The 18112-nt window shown below is 46.0% G+C and overlaps 3 protein-coding genes and 1 non-coding gene across 4 annotated transcripts; 1 reads left to right on the top strand and 3 right to left on the bottom strand.

The window, feature by feature from the left end:
- Nucleotides 1–370: 370 nt before the first annotated feature.
- Nucleotides 371–6445, bottom strand: ZMYND19 (zinc finger MYND-type containing 19). Its single transcript, XM_026712515.2, has 6 exons — nucleotides 6187–6445; nucleotides 4397–4456; nucleotides 3577–3683; nucleotides 3266–3406; nucleotides 1795–1975; nucleotides 371–1237 (listed from the first exon to the last, which is right to left on the bottom strand). The coding sequence occupies exons 1-6, from the start codon at nucleotides 6235–6237 to the stop codon at nucleotides 1094–1096; spliced, it is 684 nt and encodes a 227-aa protein (XP_026568300.1). The 5' UTR covers nucleotides 6238–6445; the 3' UTR covers nucleotides 371–1093.
- Nucleotides 6446–7575: 1130 nt separating this feature from the next.
- On the top strand, nucleotides 7576–12788 carry STPG3 (sperm-tail PG-rich repeat containing 3). Its single transcript, XM_087914458.1, has 8 exons — nucleotides 7576–7698; nucleotides 7960–8096; nucleotides 9057–9124; nucleotides 9322–9459; nucleotides 10669–10757; nucleotides 10906–11017; nucleotides 11360–11485; nucleotides 12120–12788. Exons 2-8 carry the CDS (start codon nucleotides 8002–8004, stop codon nucleotides 12251–12253), a joined length of 762 nt encoding a protein of 253 aa, XP_087770584.1. The 5' UTR covers nucleotides 7576–7698; nucleotides 7960–8001; the 3' UTR covers nucleotides 12254–12788.
- A 416-nt stretch (nucleotides 12789–13204) lies between these two features.
- Nucleotides 13205–18092, bottom strand: RPL12 (ribosomal protein L12). The gene is made up of 7 exons (XM_026712223.2): nucleotides 17962–18092; nucleotides 17272–17345; nucleotides 16794–16892; nucleotides 15657–15738; nucleotides 14656–14742; nucleotides 13786–13898; nucleotides 13205–13394 (listed from the first exon to the last, which is right to left on the bottom strand). The coding sequence occupies exons 1-7, from the start codon at nucleotides 17996–17998 to the stop codon at nucleotides 13389–13391; spliced, it is 498 nt and encodes a 165-aa protein (XP_026568008.1). The 5' UTR covers nucleotides 17999–18092; the 3' UTR covers nucleotides 13205–13388.
- Nucleotides 14864–14995, bottom strand: LOC113444062 (small nucleolar RNA SNORA65). Its single transcript, XR_003375182.1, has one exon. It is a non-coding gene; the product is annotated as a small nucleolar RNA SNORA65 (small nucleolar RNA).
- Nucleotides 18093–18112: the final 20 nt, after the last annotated feature.

Genomic DNA, 18112 nt, shown 5'->3' on the forward strand with positions numbered 1-18112 from the left:
TGCTGTGGCAGAAAACCCTATACCATTTGAGACAAAATAGTTGTCCGATCTCTTCTAAAAACCTCCAGTGTTGGAGCATTCACAACTTCTGGTGGCAAGTTGTTCCACTGATTAATTGTTCTCACTGTCAGGAAATTCCTCCTGAGTTCTGGGTTGCTTCTCTCCTTGGTTATATTGGGTCAATTTGTGGTTGTGAACTCCTCTAACATTAGCAGAAGCTGACAAACCCCAAATCAGGTCAGTATTCAATATTGTGGGGAAATACGTTTTTTTTTTCCCTTTTTTAAAGGAGGTAACAAGGAACAGGCCACGTTAAGGAGAAAGCAAGTCCTTAAAAAAGTTTTTTTTTAAAGAAAAGAAAAGTCGGCGATCCATTCCAATCCTTTTACTTGAAAACACAACTTCCATGCAGAGTTGTTCAGGTTATAACTGCTGATGTCTGTGCTAGATCCCCGGGGCCCTTTTCTTCTTCTTTTTATTTAAAATCCCAGGGAGCAAAAAAAAAAAGCTTTTTCGCTACGAGACAGTTATTTTGTTCAACCAACAATGTGTTCTCACCCCAACGTTACAGTTAAATGAGTCCTAGATAAAGAGCACTGCTAACCCCCCCTCCCCCCCCTGGGGAAAAAAACCAAAAAGAACGATCCAAAACAACCCTGCCCCGCCCCAAATCCCCGCAAACCCCGCCCCCCAAATCCCCTGGAAACGAAACAGAAAGCTGTACACAACTTTACAAACATATTAACATATAAATAACAAGAAGCTTTCCAGGTAGGGGAGCTTCTACAGTAGTCTCTCTCTCTCTCTCTCTCCGTTTTTTGTTCTCCCCGCTTGAGGCTTTTTTTTTAACACTAAGAGGGGAAAAGGCCGGTTCCCTCTCCTCAAGCATCACAGGGGTTCTTTTTGTCTCGTCTCGTCTTTTTTTTTCTTCTTCTTCTTTTTCTCTCTTCCTTTCTTTTTCTCCTTGTTGTCAGTGCCTCTGGCTTCAAGTGAGCAGTCTGTGCAAAGAGTGGTGCTGCCTTCCCGCCGTCGCCCTCTTGAGGGTAGGGGGGTGGGGGCGGGGAAAGGAGCCCTTGACGGCGAAGGTTTCCGGTCACCGCTCTGGTCCCAGTTCTTGCTGGACGGGTCGCTTCTTCTCCCGGCAGTGCTTCTTGTGAGCGGGCCAGTCTTTCTGCTGGCACTGCGAACCGCAGTACCGCGCCACCTGGCATCGGCCACAGATGTTAAACTCGCGTAACTGGAGGGACGGGCAAAGGAGAGAAAGGAAAGGAAAATCAGTCGACGTTTCCGGGATCCTACGGAGAGACCCCAAACCCCAATGCAGCCGTGCTCCAAGAAGCGGGAGTGTCAGGATTCCGGACGTCGCCCCCAATTAAATCACGAGTCTTGAGCCAAACTTCAAAAGGATTTATTGGGAATTAACATGTCCGGCACTGCCTGGGTGTAGCTGAGTATGAGACACATCATTCACTGTTACCCTTGACCCTGGTTTCCCCCCCCACCCGCCATCCCCTGGGTGTATCCTAATTCGTATTCTCCAATGGGACACGTCCATAGCCCAGAGTCATCGATCATGCTCTCCAGTTAGAATTTTGCATGGCAGAAACTTCAGTCACCTAGTTACTATCTTGGAAGAACTATTTATGGGATGTGCTTTCGATTTCCAAGCTGCTGCACGGCTCCCCCACCTCCCTTTCTGTTGGCAGTGAATTCTAATCCCAGCGCGGGCATCAAAACTCCCTGGGTGATTTCGGTCCAATCACCAGGAGACCCTGTATGTGGCTTGGCACGTACCTGTTTCTCAATCATTGTGCAGGGGGGGTAGTGACATTCGTAGTATGTGCACGAGCTTTCCTCCTCTTCCACCACGTCTCCGTTAGCGTTGTAGTAGCGTGTGACGTTCAACACAGGGAACTGCTCCTCGATGGGATCAGTGGGAAGCTGTTGTATCGCCAGCCAGTATAAGCTTTGTTCCCTTCAACAACAACAGCAGCAACAACATTAGTTAGGCATTTCTTCTGCAGGATGAGATAGCAAAACTCAGCCTTTCACACAATCCCAAAAAGGGCTGAGGATTTAGACACTGGGGCAGCCAACCCTTCTAAAAGACTCATTCAGCAAATCTTATTTCACTGCCCCAAATGGAGTTCTACTAATCTTTATTTCTATGATAGGCTTGCACCCTTTACATGATTCATTTATATCCATGTAACCAGGAAGATCTGTTGCGGTTTTTTCTTTTCTTTTTTTAAATGGACTCCAATTGAAAAGCAATGGAGGAAACGATCGGGTTTTCTGATTATTATATTTGTAATGATAATGTTTATCTTCCCATCAGTGTTTTGCTTTTAAGTAAGGAGCAAAATGTAGGGTCCCAAGCAAGCTCAGAGAACACCAAAGATCCCCCCATTTCAATCCTGAGTTATATTATTTTCTAAGAAGCAAAATATTTGATTCAAAACCGCAAGACAACCTATGCACACTCCTCTTGTTATTTTGAACTATTATTGAAGAACACGGCTCCACGATTGTGGATGCTTCAGATTTAATCCCCGTCTATTTTGTCAATCCATCCATGGAGTTTATTTCAATTGATACCAGCTTTTTTACCCATAAAACATGCAAAGCAATCAACAATTAAAAACAGGCTTGAATTCCCAAAGATTTTTTTTTAATCTCGGGGCACTCTTGATGAAGCTCACTGAAGAAAGTCAAAAAGGTTTTGATTCCACCTTGTGCCGAGGCAAAGTGCCCCAAAACTGGTTTTCTACACTTGTATAACGTGGAAATAACCTTGACGAAGGATTGAAAGAGCCACCAATGGAAGAGAAGCAACTTAGTGGGATAATGCACCAGAAGGTTTCATTTTCTTGATTCAGTTTTGGTATAAGTCAACCCAAAGAGATACCGTGGCAGGCTTTCAAGACTCTGTTATTATATCCTACAACAATAAATTAGCCCAAGTCCTCATTGTGTCCATTTCTTGAGGTTGCTCACTTCAAAGAGCTCCTTTTTACTTTTTAGATTGTCTCTATAATTGCTCCCCCCTCCCCCGACCTGCACTTTTAAAACAGAAACATTTACAGGAGTTACAGAGAGGAATTTTCTTCCTCAAGAGAGGTTTACTTTTCCCCAGATATAAGTGACTTAAAAGAGCAAAGAGGAAAGGAAAGGGAAAAGGGAAGGGAAGGGAATCCCAGGCACTCTTAAACTTCAAATTCTGTTACTTTTTCCTCTCTCTGCATTTCCTTGAAGAGAATTTTACCTTTGCTTGCTAGAGATTTCTTCGGCTTTGGGTCTCCAGCCCCACGGCACCAATCGCAAGTTGTCCAAACGGTTATCCACTGTCACTGCATTCAAATGCACCACCTGGAAACCTGGGGCAATGCCTCCCCGATGTCTCTCCCTGCAAAGAAGTAGCAGAAGCCTACAGTTAGGGGGAGGGGTGGTGGTCGGTTGAGCATCACCAAGGCTTCATAGAGCGGTATCAATACTTCGCATGATCTCGATTCTACCCCTCTGAATGCATAACCCGCGTGAGTTGTCGCTGTCTCTCCTTTGCACGACGACACTTACCACAGCAACTCATGCAGCAGACGTCCGAATCCCCTCCCTCGGTTCTTGTCAAACGCAAAAGCAAAGATTCTAGCACCATTTCCATCAGCGTCGACTTCCATCCGAGCCTGCATAGAGAAAAGAATCTATTCTGTAGTGTATTTTTTCCCCCTCTGAACCATCCGAATGTCCAACAACTTTCCAAGAACACCAACAATACTAACATGTTAATACTAATACTTCCCACCAAAGATGGCCCCTATTTTAATGCTTGCATTTTTTTTTTACGTGCTTTCAAACTGCGAGGTTGGCAGAAGCTGGGACAAGGAACGGGAGCTCGTGATGCGGTGCTAGGGATTTGAACCGCCAAACTGCCCACCTTTCTGATTGACAAGCTCAGCATCTTAGCCCCTGAGCCACCGCGCTCCCTTTTAGTAAAACCTGCTGCAAAAGTCAGGGAGCATGATTTTTAATTGAAATTAAAAACAGCTTTTAATGGAAGCCTTACAAAAAAAAGAGCCTAAAGACCCCAATCCGTGTTGATTGTTCTTTGAAAGCACCATGGAAGGTCAGGGGCTGCAACTCAAGGCCACATCACAATACAATCAACGTTTTCTTTAAAAGCACAGGTGGGCACAGAACCCCTCCGGTTCTCATCATAATGTCAAGCCACTGAACATCAACAATGGCCTGTGCACAAAAGCTTGCAATATTGGAACTGAAATTGGAAATCTCAAGTGCTTTAGATATGAGGCTGGGGGAGGAGAGAGAAGGTCATCCAACTTGTCAGATTGACTAAGAAAAAAACTGGAGAATTAACACAGAGGGTGTTAGACCTTACCTCAAAAGAGTAGCTCTCTACGAGAGGAATGTCTTGCTCATCTATCAGTGTGTATTTTGTCTGCAATTAGAAAACAAATCCAAATGAAAGATTCTGCAAGAAGTTGCCGTAAATTAACAGGGCCTTCGCATTTAGATGACCACACGCTAAACAATTTGAAACAACACTCTCTGTGGTGGACAAAGGAAAACAACCGCGCACACAAATCTAATAAATAAATAAAACTTCTTCTAACATTTCAGTGAGCAAATCACCAGAAATGTGTTTCAAGCAAGAAACTTTTTTTTTTAAGGGAGTCTCTACCCAATTAGATCCTCCACAAATTGAAATCCGCTAGATGCAGCAAGATGTTTTTCTTGAAGCAGCATTTCCAGCCATATATTCGGAGGATATGGAGGCGTCTTCCCCACTTTCTTTTTTCAGTCAGCAGCTACAGGCTGTCAAGGAAAAAAGTCTCTCCAAAGACAGCTCTTTTGTGAGATTACCCACACAGCTTCTTGGCCATATGAAAAATGCGTTGGTTAATCCCTCCCTCTCCATACAACTTTTCCCTATGCTAATACAAAGCACGGCATCAAATATACCGGAGCACATCTTTGGGGCCATCCTGGCTGCTGCTATTATTATTATTATTTAAGATTTAATATTCAATTCACTGGTTAAGAACTTAACAATTATTATCGTTGTTGTGGTGGTTGGTCCCACACTCAGCCAGATGTTCAGACTGGATTTGGCGTTTTTGCCTACTTATCGAGTCCTTTCTAAGGCCCTGGGATAGGCAGATGTGCATATTATGATTAAACCTGCCGCCTATCTCGGCGTGGGGCTAGTAGAGGAGGTTTAGCACCACCAAAAAGGAAGTTTCAACAAAGCAAAAGGAAAACAGTAGAATAAAATGAACGAAGATAACGCTTGCATGGGAACTGTCAACAATTCATAAAGACTATCCCAGACACAACAAGGTCATTTGAAACACACGATGATTAGGTGCTCCTCCAATGCAGCACCAGGTCTTAGGAGAAGTCCGTCTTCCCAATGCAGGTGGGAAGAGTTGAGCAAGCCAACCCCCCTCCCCAGCAGCAAAAGCTTTGCCCCCCACAACAACTACCCAAATTAAACCCTAGAAGACCCACCCCATGCAAACCTTCCCCAGGGACCAACCCTTTGGTGCATTTTGGCCCCAGGGTGTCACCCTTTCGCGGGCATATAAACCCCCCCAAGGGCGCCTCTAATGAGAAAACAATTAGAGGAATGGAGGAAGGCGGCTCCTTTTGGGCAGGGTCTCCAGGCCAGGCGTAGGATGCCCCCCACCCTAAGAATATCCTGACTTCCCACCCTCCCAGGAGGGAATGATGGGAGCTGGAGTCCTACCCACAGCCTCGAAGGTGAAAATCAAGGCTGGAGGAAGGCAGCTTCTTTGGGGCAGGGTCTCCAGGCCAGGCATAGGATGTGGCCCCCTCCCCATCCCCCTCCCCTGACTTCCCATCCTCCCAAGAAGAGAATGATGGGAGTTGGAGTTCCCACCCACCTACAAGAGGTCTGGCTAGACAGGGAGACCCTTCTTCTCCCTTTCCTTCTCCTAGGGAGCAGGGGAGGGAGGGCAACCGCCCCACCCCGAAGAAGAGGGAACCCCCCCTCCCCCAAGGTGGGCGGTGACGTCACAGAGGGCCCCCGGTGTGACGTCAGGGACGCGTCGCGCGCGCGCAAAGGGGGCCCTGGGTGGGGAGCCCAGCGGGGGGGGGGCGGCCCTCAGGCCCGTGGGGGAGGGAGGGGGGGGGGTAGGCCCGCACCTTGCCCGCCACACGGCCGAGCCTCACGATGCCCAGCTTGAAGTCGGTCATGGCCCCGGCCTGGGCGAGGAGAGAAGAGGGAAGGGGGTGGAAAGAGGGGAGAAGAAAGGAGGAGGAGAGAGGAGGAGGAGGAGGAGGAGGGGAGGCCGCGCTGGACGGAGACGCCGACGAGGCCACGCGCCGCCGCCGCCGCCGCCGCCGCCGCCTCGCGCACACCCGGAGCGAGAGGAGGAGGAGGAGGAGGAGAAGGAGGGGCGGGCGAGGGGGCGGGGCCACACGCCCCGCCGCGCCGCCGGCCCCCTTCGGCCGGCCGCCGCCCAATCAGCGCGCGAGCCGCGCCGACGCGTCATCGGCTCCGCGACGCCCGGAGGGGAAGGGGCCCGGCCGGCCTCCCGCGCGACGGCGCGACGGCTCGCCACGTGACCCCCCTGGCTGCCGGCGGCCCCGGCTGATGACCTCACGGATGTCTGCCTATCTCTCTTTCTCACTCTCTTTCTCCCTCCCCCGCCTCCCTCGGCCACGCCTCCCGCCCCACCCAAGGCGGCTTCTTCCTTTTTTTCCCCTCCTCCTGCTTCGTCGGGTGGTTAGACTTCCCGCGGCGGCCCGGCCGGCGCATGCGCGCGGCGCTGGGCCCGCCTTTTAAAGGAAACGTCCCATCTCCGAGGGGTGTGTGTGTGTGATCCTTTTAAGTAGGTAAACACACGCGTGTGTGTGTGTGTTAGTGTATGTGCAGGTATGCACAGATAGGAATTATTAAGAAGTCTCTATTAAATATGTCTACTATATATGCTTTATATGCTATATATATGATCACATGCCTGCAAATGTGCAATAAACCTAATTTTGAATTTATTTCTGGGCATTGCCATCAAAATGGGTGGCAGCATGTCCATTGCCAAAGCCAGGAAGCTGTTATAGGAAGTGCCGGCCACCAGCTTTTTTTTCTGGACCTGGTTGTTAAATGAATCCCTGCAGTCATTAACGGAATCATGCAGTCATTAAGGAAATCCAGCTCCCCTCCCCTGCTGTCCCGTAGACTTTGCATGTTGAAGCTGGCTGGGAAGGTCACGAAAGATGATTACGTGACCCTAAAAGCCGACATAAACACATCCTGGTTTGCCAAATGCCCGGGAGTTGATTTCATGGGATGCTGCCGTGGTCATAAAGGTGAGGACCAGTCCTAAGGTGACTTCAGTGCCATTGTAACTTCGAGCGGTCACTAAACGAATGCAACGGTACCCATGTTCAGCTTTGGAAGATGGTTCGTGCATCCTATAGGATCTTGCTTTGGTTTTCCCCACAGAAATCAAACTTGTCTGGGATTCATTCAATCCCAGATTAAGCCCAAAAGCTTGCTGGACCCACAAAAACCAAGCCATCTCATTTTAGCTTGCATTGCATCTCAGAAGCCTGATGATGGCCGATGAGATTCTGCCAAAACGTTGCTACAACTTTAAAAGCACAACTACAATGACGTGGGGAAATACCGGAACAAAGCTGAATACCATACATGTAAGTACCCGCGAAAACTTGCCCTTACCCCCTTCCTAGCGGTTGTAACCACCCCCAGGTGTACATTTAATAAGAGACACTATATAGACCACACAGCTTGTTATATGGGGGGGGGACTTTCCCCCAAACTATCCTCCATGAACCAGCCTGAAAGAAACCACCTCGCCACGGCCAACTGACCGGTGACCAATGGCCACTCTCCAGGCAAACGGAACCTCAGATGCGAGAGAACCCACTGATGTCACATATCTGCAATTCCAGGTGACCCCCGTATGGTGCAGTCTGCCTCCCTGAGCCTTAGAAATGGAATCGCAGAAGAAACATATCAAGTTTATGGCTCAGAAATACTTGGACAGCGGCCAGAAGAAGACACCTCAAAGGACAACTGTTTATAAAAGGCAGGTACATTCTTTCTCGCCAAATACACTTACATATATGTGTGTGTGTGTGTGTGTGTGTGTGTGTGTGTGTGTATGTGCTCAAAATTGAGGAGTCCACTCAAGGCAAAAGGAAGGACCTTAAAAATTTATTTCTTGAAAGGATTTACTTATGAAATTTATTTGCTGCTCATCTCATATCCAACAACTCTGGGCAGCTTACAGCATGAATTAAATCAGCATAAATTAATTATTCGAGGGATGGGTTAAGTCTTCACACTGGAAAGTCCTTGGAAGGAAATCATCGTGTACAAACTGAATAAATAAATCATGGACAGACTTCCTGTACAATTTTTCTAGAGAGGAACATCTAAACTGGTAGAGTTGGTTAGGTCCGCTGGCTGGTTTTCCATACACAAACCACTTGATCTGTAAGAGGGGTAGGTAGCATGAGTGTCCTTCATCCTTTTAAATTTTTATTTATCCTTTCAAGTCACTCTTGGCAAGTCCATATAGCTTTCTTCCTTTCGGGAAACGAGAGTCTTACTTCGTGTCTCAGTATGGTATAGTAAGATACTACAATATTTTATGATACTTTTATATCTAAATGCTGTGCAGGATAGCTTATTTTTTTAATGCAATAAAGCCAAAGAAGACTAAGGAAGAACCTCAGTAGGTTTCCTTCTTGATTCAGATTTTTGTTAAATTTTAATTAGGTTCAACAAAAGCTGAACCATTGCTCATTCTTGCTTTGGGGAGAGTCCTTCCCAGGGTGAGGGGCCAATACATGAATGAATCTAAATAAATAAGTATAAGTTAATAGAATAAAATTAGTGCAGGGTTTTTCTGGGTGATGCATTGATTTTTCACCCCACTGATCCTTGTAATTATCTTAACTTTGGGTGGGTGGGGATTGAGGAAGACTATGATTAGCCAATTGCAGAGGAATGCATGGAGTAAATTCTGGTGTTTTGTTTCCAGGGGTCATCAAGGCAGAGAAACGAGTCGGACTCCTTTATTCCCGGACATTTATGGTGGGAAGAAAAATAGTAAGTGCAATCCTTCAGGACGATGCTCCGGGTTCCTTTTTATAGTCCTTATTGAAGAAACTGCACATCAGTCTGGTGACTTCACACACGTAGCAGTAATCATGAGGCACATTGAAGCTGTTTTCTAATTCAAGATGGTCTGAAAGCCACCCCACTTAATTAAAGACTGCTTTTTAGCTTTCTGCTTCTTTGTTTAGACGAAAAGTCCCAAGGTCGGTTGCAGTTTGTACTGAACACGGACAGTCCTGGTCCAGCAGCTTACTCGCCTCCCTCCATGGCCTACAGAGAAACCATCGCCCCGTCCTATACGTTTGGGTGGAAGACCCCTCCTCGAGGTATTGGGGAAGGGACACAGGGACCACGCACTTGAGCGTTGACCTTGGAGCCATTGCTAAGCCCACCTGGCAGGTAAAGAACCACCTGCCTTAAGATGAAGGTCTGTCTGAGGAAGGAGAAAGGGTAGAGTTTGCAATTTCAAACTGTATTCTTTCTCTGTCGCCCCTCTCATTCGGCGAGAGGTTCAACATTAGGTTGTGGGAGAAGAGCAAGCAGAGATGGGGGCGGAGTTAAACGCGTTATCGGCCTAGAATCCTTACGTTGCCACAAATAGTCCAGCTCCTCTTGAATTCTGGTGACCCTTACCTGGGTGCAAATTTAGCGTTGGAACTTTTTAAGACTCGACCAGATTCCTCTGTATAGGTATGAATGTATCTTCTAATGTTGCAACTTAACGGACATGTCACACAGTAGATAAATGAGCTGATTGGATACATTTCTTCTATGGGAGATTTGCAAGATCCTGCACCCCATCAAGGGAAAACAACGGAATGGGTGTTCTTGTTTTGTCGTCAAATGTCTTCCTTTATAGACGTGGTGGAATAAAATGGGAGAATATGGGTTGGACTCTTATTTCAGGAGAAAGCATAGGTGGCCCTTGAGTTACAACCATTCATTTAGTGACCGATCTCACAACAGCACTGGAAAAAAGTGACTTATGACAGCGGCCTCCCCAAGATCACCTGATCCAATTTCAGACGTTTGGGAACGTACTCAAATTTATGACCATCGTCGTGTCTTGGGGAATCAGGAGATCCCCTTTGCGACTGGCGAACAGGAAAGCCAGGTCGACTTCAAGACGGTGTTACTCATTTAATAACTGCGGAGTTTTGTTTAATAGCTGTGGCAAGAAATGTCGTAAAATAGAGCCAAGCTCTCTTTTAAGAATTGTCTCACATAGCAATGGAAATTTTGAGTTCAGTTAGGGTCGTAATTTGAGGAAAGCATTAAATTGGCCCGTTAAATGTTTTTTTTAAGAGACGATCCTGGTAACAAAAAGAAACCTAGGTTGAATCTTTGCTGAAAATTGGTCTTTGCAGGAAACGTCAGAGGTAAAACAGTCCAAACAGCTGTTCCAACATGTCACCTGATTGGTCTCTTCCTGTCAATCAAGGGCGAGATTGAATTATGAGAAATCTCAAGGGAGATTTTTGAAAATTGAGATTTTTCTTAAGCCCCGCATCGTGACGGTGTTATTTTTCTACTAGAAGGCGGAGGCCGTCGTGCGTGGCAAAAGTCTTGGTTCATGAGCAGAAACCCCTTCTGGAGGAAAGTGGATTTCAGCACCGAAACCAACGTACGTTGTCGCTCACAATGCGGGATCTCCTGGAAGCTCCTTCAGATGTGATGATGCCTAGAGGTCCACCATGGGCAGACATCAATAAACCTGCAGTTCAGTGGATCTGCTCCAGTTCCTCTCTCTATTTTTTATTTCCTCCCCCCAGTGGCCTTCTCCTTCCCAATATGGTCAACTCTTAGGAACCAATCTTGGCAACCGGTCAAACACTCCAAACTTCACCTTCGGCCAGAGAGGAGAGTACGCTTTGATTAACAAAGGTGAGGTGGTCCCAACATAACTTCTCCGGGGACAGGAAGGCTTTCTTGTTCTTGGTAAGCCACCAAGGAACCAGAGGTTGAGGAACATCTGGAAAACAACTCAACGGCCCTTCGGCTGACCTTGGAGCTAAGCAGGGGCAGGCTTGTTTTGGATTTGGGAGATGGGTTAGGGAGTCCCAGGTTGTAGAACATCCCCAAAGTAAATATTTGCGTGTGCTCGAATGCAAGTCATTTTCTTTCCCTTGGACAGCGGGCAATGAAACACCCGCAAGCTTGGAGAACACAAAAGGTTCAACCCTGAGCTACAAATATTCTAAGGATTACCACCATTTTCTCTTGCAGGCGCCATCGATGAACCAGGACCCAATCGATATAACATTGACCGTGCCTACACATTTGTGCTTCACCGTTCACCGTCCATAATCATCAACCCTGCCCCTCTCGCTCTGTACAGGTGGATTGAAAAAGGTGAGGAACCTCAAGAGAATCAGGCTGTCTTTTATAGTCTTAAGTCATCCAGTTGTATCAAGTGGTTTTCACTTTGAAAGTGTTTTTTTTTTTTAAGAAAAACAAGGTTTTCCTTCCTGTCCTCTCTCAACAAAGGAAGAGCTATAGACACCACCTATCCCCAATTTATAATATACTCCTTTTGGCTGTTTCAAGATTTCACACACCTGATTCAGGTGACCTTGAGGTCACAGGTAAAACCCCAAATAGCCACCATGGTTCTCAGTGTGTTTAAGACTAATTGACTGCAAAGAAAACACAATATTTTCATTCTCCACCCCCCCTGACAGAACCTCCAAAAATCAGTCCAGTTGCCTTTTCAAAAATAAAAATAAAAAAACCCTTGATAAGAGGATCAGAAGAAATCCATTCCTTCAGATTGTACGAAGTTAACCGTTTCTAGTTTCCCCAAGGGGAACGTCGTAAAAACAGTATGGCAGAGGGGTTTAAAGCAAGCCTTAAACAAACTACGATCTTCACAGCTCCAGACCATGGTCCCTTCTAACCTTGGGGTACGATTTTCATTCTTCTTAGCGAAATCCAGATATATGCCAGGAGACACCAAATGATCTCCGGCCATCTTTTTTCTTGGCAGTGGAGACTCCAGGCCCAGGGGCTTACAATGTAGACAAAGGGTACAACGCTCGTCTGCCCAGGTGCCCAAGCTTCTACATCCAAGGTGTGAGACGACCCAAGAAGCACGAAACAGGCCCCTTTTCGACGCTGTGAAGCTAGCGACAACAAAACTGGGCTCGTTCTGGCTCCATTTCTGCTCCTTGTAACATCTGTGGGCTGCTTGCGGTTAATACATGCTTGCAAAAAAAGGTTTGAAAAAGACACTATCTCCTGTTTATAAGCCTTCTAGGCTGGGTTGTATTAGTAAGGGAGGAGAGAAATAAAGAATATCCATCTAGGAAAACTACAAGGACAAAACCCAGTAGCCCATTGGAAATGTTTGTGGAATGGAAAAGAGTCATTTTTTTTTAAAGGTTGCCAATTTTACTCTTACAAACTTTCAAAAACAAAAGACAAAACTGCCAAATTGCATTTCTTGACCTTACCTTCATTAAAAAGAAAGTCCAGGTCAATGGAGAAGCAAAGCCTTTTTGTTTGTACACAAGCATTGTAACTACATCACATTTGTACAGTGTGTAGGTGGTGTTGCCGCTAGAAAATAGGAACAATGACTTTTGGCTATTTTTTTTTAGTTACATACTGAAAAATAAAACCTTTGGCTGTAAAACTCAGCTGAACAAATTTTGAGAAGAGTTAAAAATTAAATCCCTGACAACATTTCTGTGTTCATACAGTCCTCAATTTACAACAATTGCACCCAAAATTCATCCTGAGGATAAATTTGTTAAAAGTGAATTTTGCCCTATTTAATGACCTTTCTTGCCACAGCTGTTAAGCGAATCACTGCAGTTAAGTTAGTAACCCAGTTGTCAGTGAATGTGGCCTCCCCACTTATTGTCAAAAGAGGATCACAGGATGCAATTGTTGTGAGTTAGGTGCTAAGCATCCAAATTTTAATCATCTGACTATAGAGATGTTGCAATGGTTGTTAAGTGTGAAAAACCATCATAAGTCCCTTTTTTCTAGTGCTACCATAACTTTGAACGGCCACAGAGGCAAATCTGGTGTAATTGGTTTTAAAATAGAGTTGAGAAAGAGCTGCAGTTAACTTGGTACAATTTTTATTATTTTTGAAATGCGTACACAACATTTTCAACATTCTAAGGGGCTGTGATGGAATCATGCCCAAAGAAGCCAAACTGGAGAGTTGGTGAAGATAATAGGATTCTATCTTTCATGGTGGCAGCCAAACTACTTTTGTCACAGGATAGTTCAGGTAGCAGACTTATTAGCTCTGTTGGAGAAGGAAAATAAAAAGGCAGATTAGTTACAGATTGACTTTCTCTCCTGCAACAACCCTGGACCAGGGAACTGAATCACCCTGTCAGTTTTATTGGCCAGGTGTTAATACTTATCTATTTATTAGATTTGTTTTTATCCCATTATTTTTTTTATAGGTAACTCAAAGCAGCAAAAATACACAATATTCTTCCCTCCTCCAATTTCCTCCACAACAACCACCCTAAGATGTGGAGGGGAAATGGCCCAATGTCACCTAGTCGGCTTTCACGGCTAAGGCAGGACTACAACTTACTGTCTCCTGGTTTCTAAGCCAGGATATTAATCACAACCCCCAAAGGTTGCGGATTAAATGAGCATCTGTTTTTAAAAAGGCAAATACTCACCGCTGGGCATTCAATTGCCCCACTATTGATGTCATCAATGATATCATGGGGGTGTCTCCCATCCACACTGCAGCCAACCGACTGAGCAGTTCCCAGGATCTCCTTAATGGTTCCTGCAAGAACCAAGAACGTCTGAATTCACATTAAGTGTCCACCTGCTGCGTGTGCAAACTGACTTCCCTACCCCCAAAATGTAGAATGGCCAAAAGTCACTGTAGATCTAAGTGCACAAGAATCCTGCTCCTCTGATCAGGATGTGAATTCATAATTCCTCGTATCTCCCAGTCATCCATCGAATACGGGGGAGGTTTATTATAATCTTGTTTGGAAATCAACTGCGGCTCCTTCGGGAGAGGGCCAAGCCCTTGTTTCAAGGCCCCCCAATGAAAAGTTGAGTTTGAACCCAAGGGGCAGAGGAGGAGAAAGTCCAAATCTAGCTCACAGGTCTATTAAAATTTCAATTTAAAAGTCGGCTGCCGGTTAATTTTGCCAAACTGAAGTATCATACAGAGATATTTCTCTTTATTGTCCTCTTCTTTTGAGCTACAAGCCTGGCCCTTTCAACACACATTCCTTTTAGGACCTGGATTCTTCAACCTAAGATGACTTTTAAGTCCAGCTTGGATTCTGGGGTATTGGCCACTTGTCGAGTAGTAGACTGGCTCTACTTCTAATAAGTAGGGAACCATTAACCAGAGGAACGGCTTCCTTCCAGAAGTTATGGGGGCTCCAACACTGGAGGTTTCTAAGAGGAGACTGGACTAGAAGACCTCAAAGATCCTTTCTTGCTCTAGCCTACTCTACATTCCCAATTGTCAGCTGCCGAGAACAAAACTCTTCCTCTTCGTTGAATAAGTGATCCCATCTTACCGGAGAGTTCTCGGGCCAAGGATCGATGCCTCATCTGCCGGGCAATGTTGACGATCTCATCGAAGCTGACACTTCCGCTGTGCTTAACTGTTAGGGGGGAGGGGGAAAAAACACAACAAAGAAGGAGCCCAGTTGGGGTTTTTTGTGTTTGTGTGCCAGGAGAGTCGATCGCATCGCTCAGAAAACTTTTGCACGCCCGCCGTTCTGCTTCTGTTCCCAGTCTTCGGCACAGAGTTACCCACGGAGAGAATAGCTCTGTTTCCTTGAAAGGGTTTTTTCCTCTCAGCTCACCACTGGAATGCGCAAGCCACGCCTGAAAATAGGCAAGCGCAGTGGCGGGTGGCTGGCGCCAAGAACATTGCTGCGGTGTCCTCCACACCCCCCACCCCCCCGAAAAACCTGGGCACAATTAAAAGGCCCGTGAACGCAGGTAGTCTTCGCCTCACGACTCGGCGATTGTTTCTGTGGCTAAAGCAAAGACAGTTGGGCTTTGCCCAGTTTTACGACCTTTGTTAAATGAATCACTGCCGCTGTTAAATTGGCAGCACGGCCATTAAGGGAATCTGGCTTCCCCAGTGGATTTGTATTTGTTGCAAAAGTGGGTCATGTGACCCCCAGGGAAACTGCAACCGTCATATAAATGAGTCAGTTGCTAAGCGCCTGAATTTTGATCACGCAACCATCGGGGAGGCTGCAAAGCTGTTGGTTAGGACACTTTTTTCGGTACCGTCGTAACGTTGGACTGTCACTAAAGGAACTGCTTTAAGGCGAGGATTTCCTGTATTACTGGAGCCGACAGCCATGAAAAGTTAATTTCAAACGGCGGACTTCCAAGTTAGCTTGCATCCCAGCCTGACTATACACCTATTTGGCTGATTTCATCCCGTCGTTACGAGGCTACCCTTGTGTCTTTCCACAAGTTGGGTGGTGTCTGCAGCTGAGCAGTCAATGAAGATCAGGACATGCGCATTTTTCTTATATAAAACCAAGGAGTCACTCACTGTTCTTCTGCTTCTTGCGATCGCGAGGCGGCTCCTTCAGCGCTTTGATGATCAGGGCAGAGGCTGATGGGACCACCTCAATCTACAGGGGGCAAACAGCCAAACTGTGAGGCCAGGAGGTGGTCAGCTTTTGGCTCTAAACAATCCAATCCACCCCATTATAGACTCACAAAGTTGGCTCAGATGTCGGGGGAACTCAACCCAGTGTGATTTACTCAACAAAACGTGTAGGTGTCCCAATCTTGGTATGCCGAGCCTCTGGCTTGGCACACTTGTGAAATGCCTGAACCCATTCACAAGGTGACAGTAAGGTGACAGGCCTGTTACAAGGATGCTGTAACAATAAGCCGTGTGTGTGTGTGTGTGTGTGTGTGTGTAAACCTTAAATTCTATACCTGCACTCAACTCGTTTTTGCTCTGCATGTAATCACATGTCTCAGAATCAGCTTGCTGTCAGGATTCCGGCAGTTCCGGGGGTGCTGCCTTTGGAGGTTTGTGGAGTCTGGCAGCAGTGATGAAGAGGGCCCCGGGTTGCCCGTGCCAAAAGGGCTGCTCAAAGGAAAGAGCAGCTGAAGCAGCACAGGCGACTCAGGAGTAAGGCTGCAAGGTGATGGCCCCGTTCCTTGAAGGGATAAAAGCTAGCCTTTGGGGTTGGCTTCTTTGCAGGAAGCAAAGTTCTATCTACTCATAGTCCTCATTGACGCCCTACTTACTCCGGTTTGTTTTTGGAAACTTCTGGCTTTGGATATTTCTATGCAAATTACTCTTTGTGTTCTTGGAAGCCTTTCGCAACCTTGAAAGGGCTTGCTTTTATCTGGGACAATTAGTTTTAATGACTCTTTGCTGTGAACTAACAGAATTCACAGAAACGCATTAAAAAGGTTTGCTTTTATATATATGATTGATTTGTGTCAGAACAGCCCAGGATTCCCCCATGGGCTTGTATTCTACTCAAGGTCCGATCTTAAGTGACCTCCCACAGAACAAATTGGAGTGGTACTCATTTTATCGACCTCGGAAGGATGATAGGCTGAGTCAACCCTGCCGGGATTACAGCTCATGGCAGCAGCTCGGCCAATCCTTTTGAGACTTGGCAGAGTTTAACCACAGAGCCATCCCTTATGGCGTTGCCTGTACCTGTGCTTGCCTGTTCTGAATCGTCAGCTTCACGGTGATCCTCAGTCCTTTCCAGTCACCGGTGGCCTTGGCAATGTCATCTCCCACCTTCTTTGGGGACTGAAAAAGGCAGAAGCAGGATTTTTCAGTAGTTTTTCATTTTTCAGTTTCGGTATTGGCCATAGATTCTGGCCCTGAAATGGGACACATGTTTGACTAATCGAACCGGTAACCCGGTCACTTAAATTTAGCTTCCACAAGTCAATGGGGACAAATACTTAATTTCGTTGTACAATAAAGTAAACTAATTAGTCCAGAGGACATGAATTCAGCACAAGCCTAGGTGTGATTCTAATGGCCAACACCCAAGGTTGAGCAAAGACAATTTTGTAGACTTGAAAAAAACACTTTTTGCTTGCTTTAAAAAAAAAAATGTACTCAGGTTAAAATTCCCAGAGTCGAAAACTCTAATTCAAGAAAATGTAAAATCAAGGCATACCAAACCCAAAGGTCCAATTTTGGGAGCCAGGGCAGAAGTGGCCCCCACTTCACCTCCGGTGCATCTCAGGAACACTGCAAGAAAAATAAAGACAATATAACAACGGCAACTGTTAAAATGAATCCTAAACACTCCTGAGGTTTATCACAATTGCACGGAGATCCCCAGGCAAAAGCAGGCTGCCTTTCCCACGTGTTAAGTTATTTTACAATTCAGAGGCTTTCAAGAAGAGATTGGACTGTCAGAAATGAAATATGTGCAAAGCTAGAAAACGGGGGAAATAAAAACGATGCAGTGTAAGGCAGAATTAATGATCTTATTAAAACTTCCTTTTTACGACCCTGTAAATCCCTTTTATTTATTAAATTTATATGCCTCTCCTCATTTTTTTCATCGTTAATTTCTGCAAAGTTAATGAAATGCTTAACACACACACACCCCATTAAGCGAGGGATAATTGGGTTCAATAGGAAAGGGGTCAAGACAATAGGAAGCACTGAAAAATCAGGCAAAATACTGAATAATATACTGAATACGGTATATTATCTGATTACTACAAAATACTGAATAATCAGGCAAAATACTGAACAAATATACAGGATAGACACGCAAGGAAGCGCTTTCACACGACCCGCAGGGAACGGTTCCAAATGCAGCCTAAGAGAAGAACCAGGCAGGCTCCATACCCACCGACTTTGATCTCGTTGGGGTCGAACTTGGGCGGCATGGTGGCTCCGGTAACGTCCCGCCAACGTCGGACTCAGATGGCGCCGGATTCAACAAAACGACCAACCGGCTGCGGAACGAAAATTAAAAAGGCCTCGGATGGCCGCGGCCTCGA

The sequence above is a fragment of the Pseudonaja textilis genome, chromosome 17, assembly GCF_049901715.1.
Source record: "Pseudonaja textilis isolate UNSWEBS1 chromosome 17, rPseTex1.2, whole genome shotgun sequence".
Lineage (NCBI taxonomy): Eukaryota > Metazoa > Chordata > Lepidosauria > Squamata > Elapidae > Pseudonaja > Pseudonaja textilis.